Below are 14,635 nucleotides of genomic sequence, written 5' to 3' on the forward strand. Positions count from 1 at the left end.
AGCATATAGGAATGAACCATTCCTATTTGGTATATTATAAAATCACCTGCAGAAAATCACCAAGACAATGGATCCTAGACTGCAGCTGAAGAAATGATGAAACACTAAATACATTTATTTATAGGTTCAGCAAGCTACATGACTATTAACCAACAAACCAGCCTGCCATTCTTAGAGTATCACCAACCCTCCATTTTCTTTGGCTTCCATTTGGTAAAAAAAAGAGTCACATATTTCTAAGAGAGAGGAAATTATACCAAACCCTTTAATGCTAATTAGCATTCACACACACGAAGCTAAAAGCAACAGCTGAGTACAGGGCTAAATCTCGAGCATAATCAAAGCAACAACTTTAAAAACGGGCTTTTTAATTTTAAAAAAATCAATATACTTGCTCATAGACCCTGAAGCTCACTGCTAAAACAAAACGGTCCCCTCTTAAAAAGGGAAGACAAGGGCAGCTTCAGGTTCTAGGAATTCACTGCTTCAATGCAAGCACAAACTAGGTCAGCGCCAAACGTCTGGCTAGCCAAAGCCAATTCTTGCTGAACTTAAATTACCTCCCCTCCTTTCTGTCTTGCTCTCTTCCTGAAACAGCAAATCTTGAAGATACAGTATTTCTTCCACCATGGCTGTGCGTTAAAGATCGGGGTCTTCACAACACCCATTGCCCTGCGCACGACGTCTGCTTCGACATCTTCCTCCCAGACCCTGTGAGGACGTCAGCTTGCTCAACAGTTGCTTTGACTGGATTTGCTACCAAATAGGCTTTGGCAATGATTGCTTTTAATCCCCTGGTAATACCAAGCTGCAACTGTTCACAGCTAACGACAGGACATGGCCAGTACTGCTATAGGGAAAGGTCCCAGACCGGGGTAGTGAAAGGGCTGCAAACAAATCTTCGCAGAAAGAGGGGTTGCTGTCAGAATTGCAGGAATTAAGAATGCTAACCAACATGCTAGAAAGAAACTCGCTTAGGTTTAATTTGTGTGAGCTGAACTTAAAAAAGTACTATGCATGCAAGCATTTTACCCACTGGTTGGTCTGCTGTTAATGCTTTGCCTTAAGCTAAAACTTTCGGTTATCATTAATATTACTGCTTTGGAAAGGAGTGCTGGTCAGTGTTTATCTGCCCGCGGCATGCCAACAGTACGTGCTTTATTCAGCGCTACACACACACACACGCGGTTAGAAACTCAAGACATAAAATCTAATCGCCAAATGGCACCTTAAACCTGGGCTGCAGTCGCCACCATAGCAAATCTAGACCAGGGGTCAGCAAACTTTTTCAGCAGGGGGCCGGTCCAATGTCCCTCAGACCTTGTGGGGGGCCGGACTATATTCTGGGAAAAATAATGAACGAATTCCTGTGCCCCACAAATAACCCAGAGATGCATTTTAAATAAAAGCACACATTCTACTCATGTAAAAACATACTAATTCCCAGACCATCCGCAGGCCGGATTTAGAAGGCAATTGGGCCAGATCCGGCCGCAGGGCCTTAGTTTGCCTACCCATGGTCTAGACACTGTTCCCCTTTCCCTAATATTATTATTATCATTATCATCATTATTATTATTGATTCCATTTTTATACCGCTTTATATTTTAAAGAACAAACCCCAAAGCAGTTTGCAACGCATAAAGAAAAAAAATCAAACAAAACAATCCAGAATAAAACTAATTAAAGGAAAATATTTCAGATCCTTCTCTAAGTGACATTTTGCTTTCCCTAGTCACCAACCTGGTATTCAGAGATCTCCACGTGGTCTCAATTGGACCCACATTAGTAGCAAAGCGCATATATGTTTTCCCCACATGCAGCTTCATGTTATGCAAAACAGCTTCTAAAAGCTGACGTTGGAGAGTTTTACAGTAAACGTAGGAGACTTTGCTATAAGGTACTTGCAGGAAATTGACAGACTCCCCCTCCTAGTAAGGCTTGGGCGCCAAGCAGTTGCCAATTTCAGGACAATTTGGATCTTAAACTACACAATCCTTAAAACGCTACGGAAAGCAGGAAGGTTCAGACTGGTTGGACCTGTACTATAAAAAAACCAACCACACACACATTGGTTTAAGCAGCTTGTTTTAAAACAAAGCCTGGACAGGGGAGAAAGTTAAACATTTTGTACTAAATCATTTCTACTGAAGGAAGGCAAGTAGCAAAACCGCCAAGATTAGCTTATAGACTTCCTCCGCTCATTATCTGAGCAGAGTCCCAACTGCCCCAAGAAGGCAAAATAAAAATTATAATAATTCTAACAGTTTTATTATTTATACCCCACCTGCCTGGTAAGCGAGTAGGGGGACCAGGTGAGAGTTATTAGCAAACCCCCGTTCCCCTCACAAAGCTACAGTTCCCAGAGTGGTGTAACAATAAATCCCTCTGGGAAATCTGGGAATTTTAGCTCTGTGAGGGGAACGGGGGTCTCCTAACAACCCTAAGCACCCTTAACAAACTACAGTTCCCAGGGTACTCGGCGGCGGGGGGAACCACAACCATTTAAAGTGGTACGATGCTGTTTTAAATGCTTCGTGCAGATGGAGCCCAAATGCAGAAAGCACTTAATCCTATAGCTGTTTCCCACAGCTAGTGTCTTATTAAGACTTTAAGAGGCTCTGTCCAACACAAACGGCGCAGCATGCAGACTGCCTGGGTCACAGGAGGATATTCCACTGGTGCAGAAGCAAGTAGCCCAGCACCCACAGCAAGCAACATTTAAATAGGGTGGCAGCTTCATGGAACACCTTTGCGGGTGCTTTACTTTCTTGGGCTCCGTGATTACTGCAGATGGTGACAGCAGCCACGAAATTAAAAGACGCCTGTGTCTTGGGAGAAAAGCAATGACAAACCTAGACAGCATCTTAAAAAGCAGAGACATCACCTTGCCAACAAAGGTCCGTATAGCTAAAGCTATGGTTTTCCCAGTAGTGATGTATGGAAGTGAGAGCTGGACCACAAAGAAGGCTGATCGCCGAAGAATTGATACTTTTGAATTATGGTGCTGGAGGAGACTCTTGAAAGTCCCATGGACTGCAAGAAGATCAAACCTATCCATTCTGAAGGAAATCATCCTGAGTGCTCACTGGAAGGACAAATCATGAAGCTGAGGCTCCAATACTTTGGCCACCTCATGAGAAGAGAAGACTCCCTGGAAAAGACCCTGGTGTTGGGGAAGATGGTGGGCACAAGGAGAAGGGGACGACAGAGGACGAGATGGATGGACAGTGTTCTCGAAGCTATGAACATGAGTTTGACCAAACTGCGGGAGGCAGTGGAAGACAGGAGTGCCTGGCATGCTCTGGTCCATGGGGTCACGAAGAGTCGGACATGACTAAACGACTAAACAACAACAGCAACAACAACACCTCACCACTACTGAATCGGGGGGGGGGGGGGTTCCTTATGCTCTTACCCAAGGGTCGGCAACCTAAGGCCCATGGGCCACAAGCGGCCCACGGGGGCCATTTAACTGGCCCACGAGCCGCCCCTGAACTGAGCCACCCACTTGGTGAGTCCCCGCGCATTGAGCTAAAATGGTGCAGCACGACGCGGGGACTTGTTTCCGCAGGAAGCAGAAATCGTGTCTGCGCAGGCGCCAGAAATCAGGCCCATGGAGGGGTCTGCGCTGGAGTGAACGGGCCCAGGTGAGGTAAACCTTGCCAACCCCTGCTCTTACCTAAGGAAAATGCAATGCAAAGCAGTACAACTGACCCAAAGCAATCCTTGCCCCACTCCCTATCCCTAGAGGCCTGTTCAGGAAGAGAAGCAGATTCTGCTCACATAGCTCATTATTAAGAGGCAAACGCGGCAGCCAAGCCTTCAGTTCCAGAAGGTTTTGAAGTGAGCATCTCCTTCCAAAAGAGTCGAGAAAAGGATCTGAGTCAGTGCTGAAAATGACTCATCTATGGCGTACAGATTTCTCCGCCTAACTACAGACAGATGAGCTTGACCAGTAAAAAAAAAACAACTAATTTTTTTCTGGTAATGATAGGTTACAGAGCATGCAAGAGGAAGCAATTGGAGGACGTTTTTGTTATTACACAGAAGCATATTCTCGCCAGATTTCAAAGGCAATTTCTGAAATCTCAGCCAACACCAAGTTAAAGTCATCAAGTGGCGCTTTTTACTGGAGTATTTGGTATCCGAAAGCATTCCCCCCCCCCCTTTCTTCCTAGTAAAACATTTGTACTAGAATAGACGTTTTCACCTCCTTTGCAGCAGTGGCTCAGCTTCCTTATTAACTTGAACTTCCAAGCACAGAAATTCAGGTATTTCACCTGAAGCATTGAAGCTAAGGAATGCACACGGCAGACAGTTAACTCTTTATGGTCAAAGATACCACAGTCGTTTCTATAGCTCTGGGTGGCTACATGCACCAACCTAGTGTCCGGGCAGCTACTTCCAGGTCTGGGCACTATGGAGATGTTGCAGCAACCACCTCCACCAGTTCAAGTTTTCGTAAAATATGCAGGGATTTGTGATATGTAAAATGAACCATGGAAAGAGAAGAAGGGAAGTCGTTGATATCTTAAGGATGGAAAACAGAGTATTTTAAATTGTAAAACAGAAAACTTAATAAAAAATTATAAAATAAACATTGCCCACCACTGAAAAACTGCAATGCAAATATGGCAGGAAGCATTGTGTGTGCTCATTCTCACAGAAGGCCACCAAGAGGCCTAAGCCTGGCCAATTTGCCACATGATATGCGTTGGAATTACCCAGAATCCCCTGCAATGCTTGAGGGGTCCTTAGCTATAGAAAGTTTGAAAACCAGGTGCATTTGTTGCAGCATCATAAAGACATCACAAACAGGTTCAAAGCAGTGCTTCTGCTACGGTTGTGGAACTGGCGTCATCATGAAGCCAGTTTGCGTGTCACAACATTGTTTTATTTGACCAGGAAGCACTGACTAAGTGACCTGTTTCTCATAAGAAAGCCTATGTATGTGTTTGTGGTGCTGGGGGGGGGGGAGAGAATCAAAGCCCGGTGAAGCAAGTAATATTCAATTTTCAAAAACAAAGCACCAAACCCCAGCATTTGTCATCTGTCTGGAGAACATGCACTGACAGGCTGATGTGGTGTCAGGGAAGCAAATATAATGCCAAGAAAGGGGACCAAATCAATTTGCCCCAAAGAACGTCCTCTCTAATGCCCCGGCCAGCTGTGTCTCCCCAAATCATGGGATGTGGAGGAAATCCTGCTCGGCAGATTTTAAAAAGTAGGCAGGCCTATAGGGGGGAGCTGGTCCTTTAGCTACCTTGGGCTCAAAGCATTTTAGGTCTTTAATGAATTGTGTCCAGAAACCTACTAGAAACCAGTGCAGCTGTTATAAAATGGACATGACCTTCTCCCAAGAGTGTACCTAACAAGGCTTTCTCTCTCAGTTTCAGAAAAGCTGCTGATATTCTGAATCAGTTCTGGGAAGCAAAAATAGACTAGTCAAAGACTAACAAAACGAAGCCTAATCAGGAAGAACAAAGGACGTCAACTGATCTGGGAGCAGAGGTTCAGCCTGTCTTGTATGCCATTGTGTTCCCCTCGAAATTAAACGTTTCTGGTCTGGGAGTGCTCTTGGATACTCCAGTAGAAGTTATGGCCAAGGATGCTGAGGTCCAGCATCTAAATAAACCCACTCCTAAGAAGATCAGACTTGGCCACAGTGAGACATACCTTTGGTTACCTTTAAATTAAATACCTGCAATGTGCTCTGCGTCGAAGAATATTTGACATGTGGTGGTGTGACAGCCATGCTCAACTGAAGGTCCAGAATATGTACCTAAAAGACTATATCTTCCCATGCAAGCCTTCTTGCTCCTGCAGTTAGCCTTTCCCAGAGCTAACGGCAATCCAGCAGGAGTACGCTACCAAAAACAATTAAATTGTTTTTCTTCTCTAGCATGTTCTCTAAGCTAGTTTACACAATCACAGAAGCAATATCCCAGTTCCTAAGTAACCGGCGCATTATACAGAATCTCTCTCAATACAGATATTATAGGGCCACCTGTTAAGAGCTGAGCAGCCACTTTTAGAGACTCCATCCTATCTTTTATGTATCCATGCAAAGCAGGAAACAGTTCTAATGGAATAGGATAACCAGCCGTTTCTTTTTTTGGGGGGGGGTCCTCTCTTTTTTGTGCTGCTGTCAATAGTGAAGTTTGAGAGATTGTGGAGCATTTTTGAAAGCGTGAAGAATTCGGTACAGAGACAAAGAAGGACCTCTAAGCATTAGCACTTTCATGATGTTACTTGTGATCAAGATGAAACGGTCCTGGCAGAGCAAAAACCACATGACAGGTCAGGCTAGCTCAGTTGGTTCGAGCATGGTGCTGATAATGCCAAGGTTGCAGGTTCGAACACTGTGTGGGACAGCTGCATACCCCTGAATTGCAGGGGGTTAGTGTAGAGGGTTTCATCCAACTCTACAATTCTATGTTTCTATGATTCTGAAGTAGAGGGCCTCACTGTCTTGGCTCTCTGTTTAATGAAGCCAGGTGAGATGGCTGACAGCAGTTATCGTTCCACAAGGGCCGATATTGATGCCAAAATCCAGCATCGCCTGAGCTCTGCGACTGCAGCTTTCTCCTTATTGAAGTGCAGAGCGCTTGAGGACCAGGACACTCACAGGAAAACCAGAATGCCTGTTTACAAAGGTACTGTATTATCAACCTTACTGTATGCTTATGAAACATGGACCACTTAGAAAAGCCATCTCCAACTCCTCAAAAGATTCCATCACTTGGGAAGACGGGCATACTAATGCCAATGTACTGGAAGAAGCAAAGATCACCAGTGCCAAAGAAATGATTCTTCAACATCAACTTCATTGGACTGGTCATGTTGTGTGGACACCTGATTATCGTCTTCCAAAGCAACTACTCTATTCCAAGCTTAAAAATGGAAAGTGTAATGCTGGTGGTCAACAAAAGAGGTTTAAAGATTCTCTCAAGGCAAATCTAAAAAAAAATAAATGTAGTATGAACACCGACAACTGGGAAACACTGGCCTGCGAGTGCTCCAGTTGGAGAACAGCCTTTACCAAAGGTGTTATGGGCTTCGAAGACACTGGAACTCAGGACGAAAGGAAGAAACATGCTAAGAGGAAGGCATGCTTGGCAAACCCTCACCTTGACCAACTCCTGCCCAGAAACCTATGTCCCTACTGTGGAAGGACGTGTGGATCCAGAATTGACCTCCATAGTCACTTACTGTTAAGACCGTGTTCATGGAAGACAATCTTACTCGGCTACAAGCGATTGCCAGAGAAAGAAAGAAGGGGGTACTAAATCTGGTGGGGAACATGTCGTGCCCCATCTGGGCTATTTTGTCCACCTTTGGTCCACTTTTATCTGTGGCTCCTAGAAGCTGTCAGCATGTGACAGTGGCCACAGCACAGGAACGGCTTCAACCGGGCAGCTAAACCAGGACAGGGTAGCCAAGTTAGGGACTTGCTCTGCATACAAAGACAGACCCTGGCGGATTGAGCGGACAAGACCATTTGTGGGTCACAAAAGCAGTTTCTGCACATGCTGTATAGGAAAGTAAGGTGCAGCAACCTGGGAAGGCAGCCCATCCAAGAGAAGGAAAACTCTGACCCTAAATCTCTGCTGCTTTGCAGGGGCTATCTTTGGAAGAAGGAAAGGAGAAGTAAACCCTACAGAAATCCAAAGTGGAATATCTAACACGGTTGGAAGGCACCTTGTAGGTCTCCTTCCGTCAACTCCTGTGGACAAGCTGGCGCCAAATGTATTTCTCTGCTTTCCTTTGGACCACATCAGTTAGGCTTGGAACGGGGTCTTGTCATCTGGGCAGCCCAGGACCTCCAGACTGTGTGCCTAGGCTTGTGCCTCAGGGAAGGTCACTCGGCCAACACAACTGTTGACTTCAGCCTGAAATCTTGTGATGAAGGGCAGTACAATCAATCAATCAATCAATCAGGATTTGGAACCAGCTTCAAACCTTGATTCCATGATGTCAAAGGAAACCTAACACTGTACAACAGTTAAATGGAGGGGAGAGTTGGAGGAAGCAGTTTTGAAGTCAATCTATGTTACATATAAGATGGATTTACTTTCATCGAACAAAATTCTTACATATGCTCAACTCAGAAATTTTAAATGGGAGTAATTATTCAGTGCACACCCCTCAGGCATTTTTTTCCTGTAAGGCAAGGTGCTATGCTGGCAACTGGGATGTGGGGAAGTATTGTTTTTAGTGTGTTTACAATCAATTGAGCCACTGAATTGCAGTGCAATTACGAATCGGGGGCAATTACTAATGCGAAGCCTTAGAAAATGCCAAGCTATGCAATTTTCTTGCTACTAGGAGTCGCGTGTGCAAAAGCCAGCACAGCAGCGTCAAGTGAAAATGCAATGTTTCCTGTTGAAGAAAAAATTGCCACCTTTCGTTGATCAGCAGACTTGATTGGCTCAGAATATTATAGAGACCTCCTGATTTGGAACAGGTTACCGTATTTTTCGCTCTATAAGATGCACCAGAACACAAGACGCACCTAGTTTTTGGAGGAGGAAAACAAGAAAAAAAATATTCTGAATCTCAGAAGCCAGAACAGCAAGAGGGATCGCTGCGCAGTGAAAGCAGTAATCCCTCTTGTTGTTCTGGCTTCTGTGATAGCTGCGCAGCCTGCATTCGCTCCATAGGACACGCACACACTTCCCCTTACTTTTTAGGAGGGGAAAAGTGAGTCTTATAGAGCAAAAAATACGGTAACTCATTCCTCTCAGCTTTGGCTACACCAAATTGTTTTTCAGATTGCTTTTGATTTTGGAATAGCTTCTCAGAAGGAGTACCATCGGTCAAAATGATGCAAGTATCCTGCTCCTCCCCCCCCTTTTAGCTCCCGACTGCTGTTAAGAAATGTGAGTACTACCTTGGATATGCTTACCCAGAAGGAAGCATCATTGACTTCAGTGGGACTTATCTCCAAGTAAGTGCATCTAGGATTGCAGCCAAAGACCTTTGGCAATGGGCAAAAGATACTCAACACACAATTATGCGGCTGACAACCCATCCAGCTTCCTTGGTTACACCAAGATATTTCAGGAATGCATTAGGGTGCCAACTGCTTGTGTATCACAAACTTAGGAGCACAGAAAAGGTGAATCCAGATAACTCAAAGGCTAACAATAAAACATGGGAAACGAGATATTTAGAAAATGCTTCAGGGTTGAAGAAGCACATTGCTTAGCAGGTTTTGTTTGTTTGTGGGGGTTTTTAATAAAAATAAAGGTAAAGGACCCCTGGATAGTTAAGTCCAGTCAAAGGCGACTATGGGGTTGCGGTGCTCATCTCGCTTTCAGGCCAAGGGAGCCGGTGTTTGTCCACAGGCAGCTTTCCGGTCATGTGGTCAGCATGACTAAACTGCTTCTGGCACAATGAGATACCGTGACAGAAGCAAGACTGCAACGAAGTGCCTTTTACTTTCCCACCAGGGCGGTATCTATATATCTACTTGCTCTGGCGTGCTTTCAAACTGCTAGGTTGGCAGGAGATGGGAGCAGAGCAACAGGAGCTCACCCCATATCATGGGGATTCGAACCGCCAACCTTCCAATCGGCAAGCCCAAGAGGCTCAGTGGTTTAGACCACAGCGCCACCCGCGTCCCTCTGCTGCCTAGCATGCAGCTTTAAGCATCAGCAGTACGCATTTAATATATTTTAAATTCCTTAGAGGCTGTCTTACGATCAAGTGGTATATATAAAATTTGTTTTAAAAAATAAAAATAATTCAAGTCTCATTGCTGCTGACAGGAGCTTGACTTCACTGGGATCAGGGCCCAAGCATTTTACTACCATTTATATCACCATCATTATATTAAATGAGATATTATTATTTATTAAATGATATTTTCATCCGCAGATGTCAGGGTGGTTCACAGCATAAAAATACAAGATGAATTAATACAAGTTCTTCCAAAGAAATTAAACCCAAGTACATGGCAACACTGAGTACAAATCAGACACCAACTAATTAGTGTCCGTAATACCTAACAAAGAGATACGGAAGATATTAGTTGTGCAATTGATAAAAGCAGCCCATATCTCATTGCATCACTTTTATACCTACAATTTAACATTTACCCATCTTAACCTAGTTTTTGTTGCATTCGTACACAAACACACACAGAACCTTTACTATGAAGAGGGGAGGAAACCCTCCAAGTCAGTGGGTCTATCTCCTCAGGCGTAACACAAACTGGATGGTACTAGACTAGAAACACGAGAGACATGGGTTCAAATCCCGACATCCCTCACTGGGGTGACCTTGGACCAGTCGCTGTCTCTCAGCCCAACCGACCTCACAGGGCTGTTGTGAAGAAAACATGAGGAGGGAGACACCCTATACACCACTTTGAACTTCTTGGAGGAAATAACGAGATAATGTAACCGTCAAAATAATAACAATACTCATCAGCCCTGCTCCCCGCCTTCAAGCGTTTTTTGCCTGTCAGGAATGCATCCCTGAACCGCGAACATGTTTCTTGCTTGCTTGGATAAGGGCAAGGAGAGATGTGTCTCTCTGTAGAAATATCTGACTCCTGCATAGCTGGAAAGTCGCCTAAAGGAGGAGTTGCATCTGTTGCTCAACCCACTGTTTGCCTGTGGCCACAATGCACCACAGAAATGGGCACATGAAGGAACACGGCCCTCAATTCAAAAAGGTTCCCATCCCTCGTAGAGCCCGATTTGTCTCATTGCCTCACGGGAGGCGTTTTCATGAAAGAAAAGTCTGAGACTCAAGATTTCCCCTTGGACGCAAGGCCTGCTGTCCTCCAAAAAGTTTCAGAACCCACCAACTTCACTGAACGCCACCAACAGACAATGGAGTCTAAACATGCATACACAAGCACACTTCCTTTCATTGTTATTATCAAAATCTACCCTTTTCGGAGCAATGCTACGCCGAAAGTTTGATATTTCCGTTTTCCTTACGGCTGTTCGTCAAATTGTGCCGCCTCGTTGGAGATACTCAAACATACCCAGCATTGATTATTTCACGAAATGCCAAACAGACAATGCTTCTTTATGAGGAAGAGCAGAAGCAAGGCAAATAAGCAATTATTGATTCAGAGGATTTTGCGAAAAGAAAGATTCTTTCACCAACTCAAAACAGGGAGAGTTTTGAGCATGGGTTTGATTTTTGTTTTTTAATCTCGGGCACAAAGACTTTCTCTAGGTCTTTACAAGCAAAGTTTCAACACAGACCAGATATGGAGAGTTAACAAATGATGATTCACAGCACCAGTCACACTTTACTCATGTATAAAAACGAGCGATTCAGCCATCCAGGGAGCAGCAGATACAGGAGGCAAAAGGTTTGTGTTTTTAAAAACAGACGCCTTATTTAGGAGAGAGCTTCTGATTCAGTACTTCCCTTATGACCCGTGTCTTGGCCGGGTCTCAATACTTCTATTTATCGAACAGCAAGCCCAACGTCATTTGCCTCCACCCACTCCCAAAAACACAAGACTCAGAAGTGAGGCGACATGTCAAAGTGTACGAAGGCGGCCGTTTTGGAGGCAGCAAATGAGCCTTTTCGGAATTCACTTCTGCTTCAAGTTCCAGAGGTCATAAGGGAAGATTCTGCCTCACGTTTGGTTGAAAAATACAAGTTAAGGGCAAGCTTTCAGTGCAGGGATGCAGTTCCTCCTCCCCACACAAATGGACCGTTGGTGGGTTGGGGCCTTCACTGATATTCTCATCTTATGATTTAAGAACCCGGCTATGAATTAAAGGAGAAAGCCAGGGCTTTCTGAAAGGTGTCTGGGGTTCCAGATCAGCCATTTCTTCCCCTAGTAAGAAGAACTGTCTCTCATGGGTGGTATTCAACCAAGATGTTCCACCAACGCAATATTTCAGCTTCCATAACGTTATCTCCCCTCCTGCAACCTCCCTAAATCTACTCCAGAGGGTTGCAGCAACCTCCAGAACAGATTTCGGGGGTGCCAGGGGTAAATGTAGACTAGGGTCACGCTGCCAATAAAGTGGTTTTATACACACACACACACACACACACACACAGGGTTTGAAGTATTACTGTTAGCTTAGTTGCTGCAATGGATTTCTTTATGATTATGTTTCACCGTACAGTGGTACCTCGGATTAAGAACTTAATTCGTTCTGGAGGTCTGTTCTTAACCTGAAACTGTTCTTTACCTGAAGCACCACTTTAGCTAATGGGGCCTCCTGCTTCCGCTGTGCCGCCAGAGCACGATTTCTGTTCTCATCCTGAACCAAAGTTCTTAACCTGAGGTAATATTTCTGGGTTAGCGGAGTCTGTAACCTGAAACGTATGTAACCTGAAGCGTATGTAACCTGAGGTACCACTGCAATTGGGGTGTTTTTACTGCATGACCCACCCTACCCCTCTGTGAGAGGAAGGGTGATATAAATAAATAAGTATTTCCACCCTGGAACACAGTATGGAAAGATTGGGAGTGCTGTTTCTTTGAACCGCAGAAGGAAGAAGCGTCTTCTGAAAAATGTTTAAAAGTACCATACTTTCCCCCCAAAAAACCAGAGTCCTTTCTGTTGGGGATAATTCAGACTGAAATCCCCAGGTGTCAAAAAAGGTTATTTATGTATGCTACTACTGCGGCCCGTGTTTTGTTAGCCCCAAATTGGAAAACAAGCGAAGTCCCAACCAAAGCTGAATGGCAACTTAAGTTGACAGAATATGCACAATTCGCAGACTTAACATATAGAATAAGAGAACAAGAACAACATACGTTTAAAGAAGATTGGAAAACATTTATTGAATATATAGGAAACAATTGTGTACAGTTGCAAACGCTGGCAGCATTAAGATAAATCCAACAGTGTAAACAAGTTTTGATGGATGCAGTAAAGGAATACAGTGGTACCTCGAATTACAAATGCCTCAAGTTACAAACGCTTCAGGTTACAAACTCCCCTAACCTGGAAGAGTTCCCTCGAGTTGAGAACTTTGCCCCAGGATGAGAACGGAAATTGTGTGCTGGCGGCGCAGCGGCAGCAAGAGGCCACATTAGCGAAAGCACGCCTCTAGTTAAGAACAGTTTCAGGTTAAGAACGGACCTCCGGAATGAATTAAGTTGGTAACTAGAGGTACCACTGTACTGAATGGTTTAGTTTTTGTAAAATGTTTACAAAAAAGAGAGAGAAGGAACATCTTCTGGGCCACCAGGTGATGCCAAGCAAGACATCATTCAATCTCATTCCTCTATTCATTAACCTGAGAATAGCAGTGACCTACTTTGCAGGGCTGTTTTAAGGATGACTGAAGTGAATACCAAGTGCTTTGAGCTCACTTGATTAGAGTGTGGTGCTGGTAGCGCCACACGTTCGTGTGTTTGATCCCTGTATGGGCTAGCTGCATATTCTTGCACTGTAGGGGTTGGACTAGATCATGGGTAGGCAAACTAAAACCCATCACCTTCTAAATCCGGCCCACGGATGGTCCAGGAAGCAGCATGTTTTTACGTGAGTAGAATGTGTCCTTTTATTTAAAAGGCATCTCTGGGTTATTTGTGGGGCCTGCCTGGTGTTTTTACACGAGTAGAATGTGTGCTTTTATTTAAAATGCATCTCTGGGTTATTTGTGGGGCATAGGAATTCGTTCATTTTTCCCCAAAAAATATAGTCCGGCCCCCCACAAGGTCTAAGAGACAGTGGACCGGCCCCCTGATGAAAAAGTTTGCTGACCCCTGGACTAGATGAACCTTAGGGTCTCTTCCAGCTCTACAATTCTATGAACTAAACACCAAATATTTTTATCACAACTTTTTAAAATAATAACAATAAAAAATTCAAACCAGTTCGCTCCAACCTAAGTCTCAAAAGACAACTGAACCCACTGCTTCTAATCATGAATCAAAAGAACTAAAAACCTCAGTTACCATGCTGTAACATAGCTGGTCTGCTTGATCAGATGAGATGTTATTTAGCCCAGCACCCCATAGTTACCCATAAGGTGTCTCAGGATATGGTCACAATAGCACTTTCCCACTCTAGCAACTGGAATTCGAAGGCATACTGCTTCTCAGCCTCAAGAGGAACTTGTTGTTATTGACAATATCATCCTCCATGAATCTGTTTAATCCTGTTTTAAAGCCATCTAATTGGGGGCCATCACCGTATTTTGTGATGGCTGAGAGAAGGCATGAAGGGAACAAAGAAGATGTCCCATTTAAATGTTCTCTTCTCAGGCAGGATGGAATTGTCCCATCTTCCGCTTCTCCCATACGTACTATCAGAAGTGGGGGTTTTTTGCTGTCACAGCAAGTTCCATACATTACAAAAACTCTTTCTCCCAATTCCTTTCCCTGCTTTCCCTGGGTCCTTTTTTTCAAGCCCATTCAGTAACACAGGTAAGTCAGCCTCAAAAGTTTCAATTGCAAAACAGATAGCCTGGAAAGGAGAGAATGTTGTTTTAAAGCTACCTATTTATTAATAGATAAGGTGTCTTTTTCTGCCTTTCATCATCATGCCTCAGGGCAGGTTGCAATAATATAATACAGTAGTACCTCGGGTTATGTACTAAATTCGTTCCGGAGGTCTGTACTTAACCTGAAACTGTTCTTAACCTGAAACACCACTTTAGCTAATGGGGACTCCTGCTGCTGCTGCGC

General features: G+C 44.2%; 1 protein-coding gene across 6 annotated transcripts in view; it reads right to left on the bottom strand.

Annotated features, from left to right (window-relative positions):
• TRIO (trio Rho guanine nucleotide exchange factor) overlaps positions 1-14,635 on the bottom strand; it is a 263,757-nt gene that overhangs the window by 220,535 nt on the left and 28,587 nt on the right. The window contains exon 1 of one of the 6 annotated variants that reach the window (XM_081014563.1): positions 561-645. The exons of the other annotated variants lie outside the window; for them this stretch is intronic. Coding sequence (XP_080870689.1) covers positions 561-630 — 70 coding nt within the window. The 5' untranslated portion in view covers positions 631-645. Of the gene's footprint in view, positions 1-560; positions 646-14,635 lie in introns of those variants that run through there. 6 annotated transcript variants of the gene reach the window in all.

This window comes from Podarcis pityusensis, assembly GCF_964106645.2.
Source record: "Podarcis pityusensis genome assembly, chromosome: 7".
Lineage (NCBI taxonomy): Eukaryota > Metazoa > Chordata > Lepidosauria > Squamata > Lacertidae > Podarcis > Podarcis pityusensis.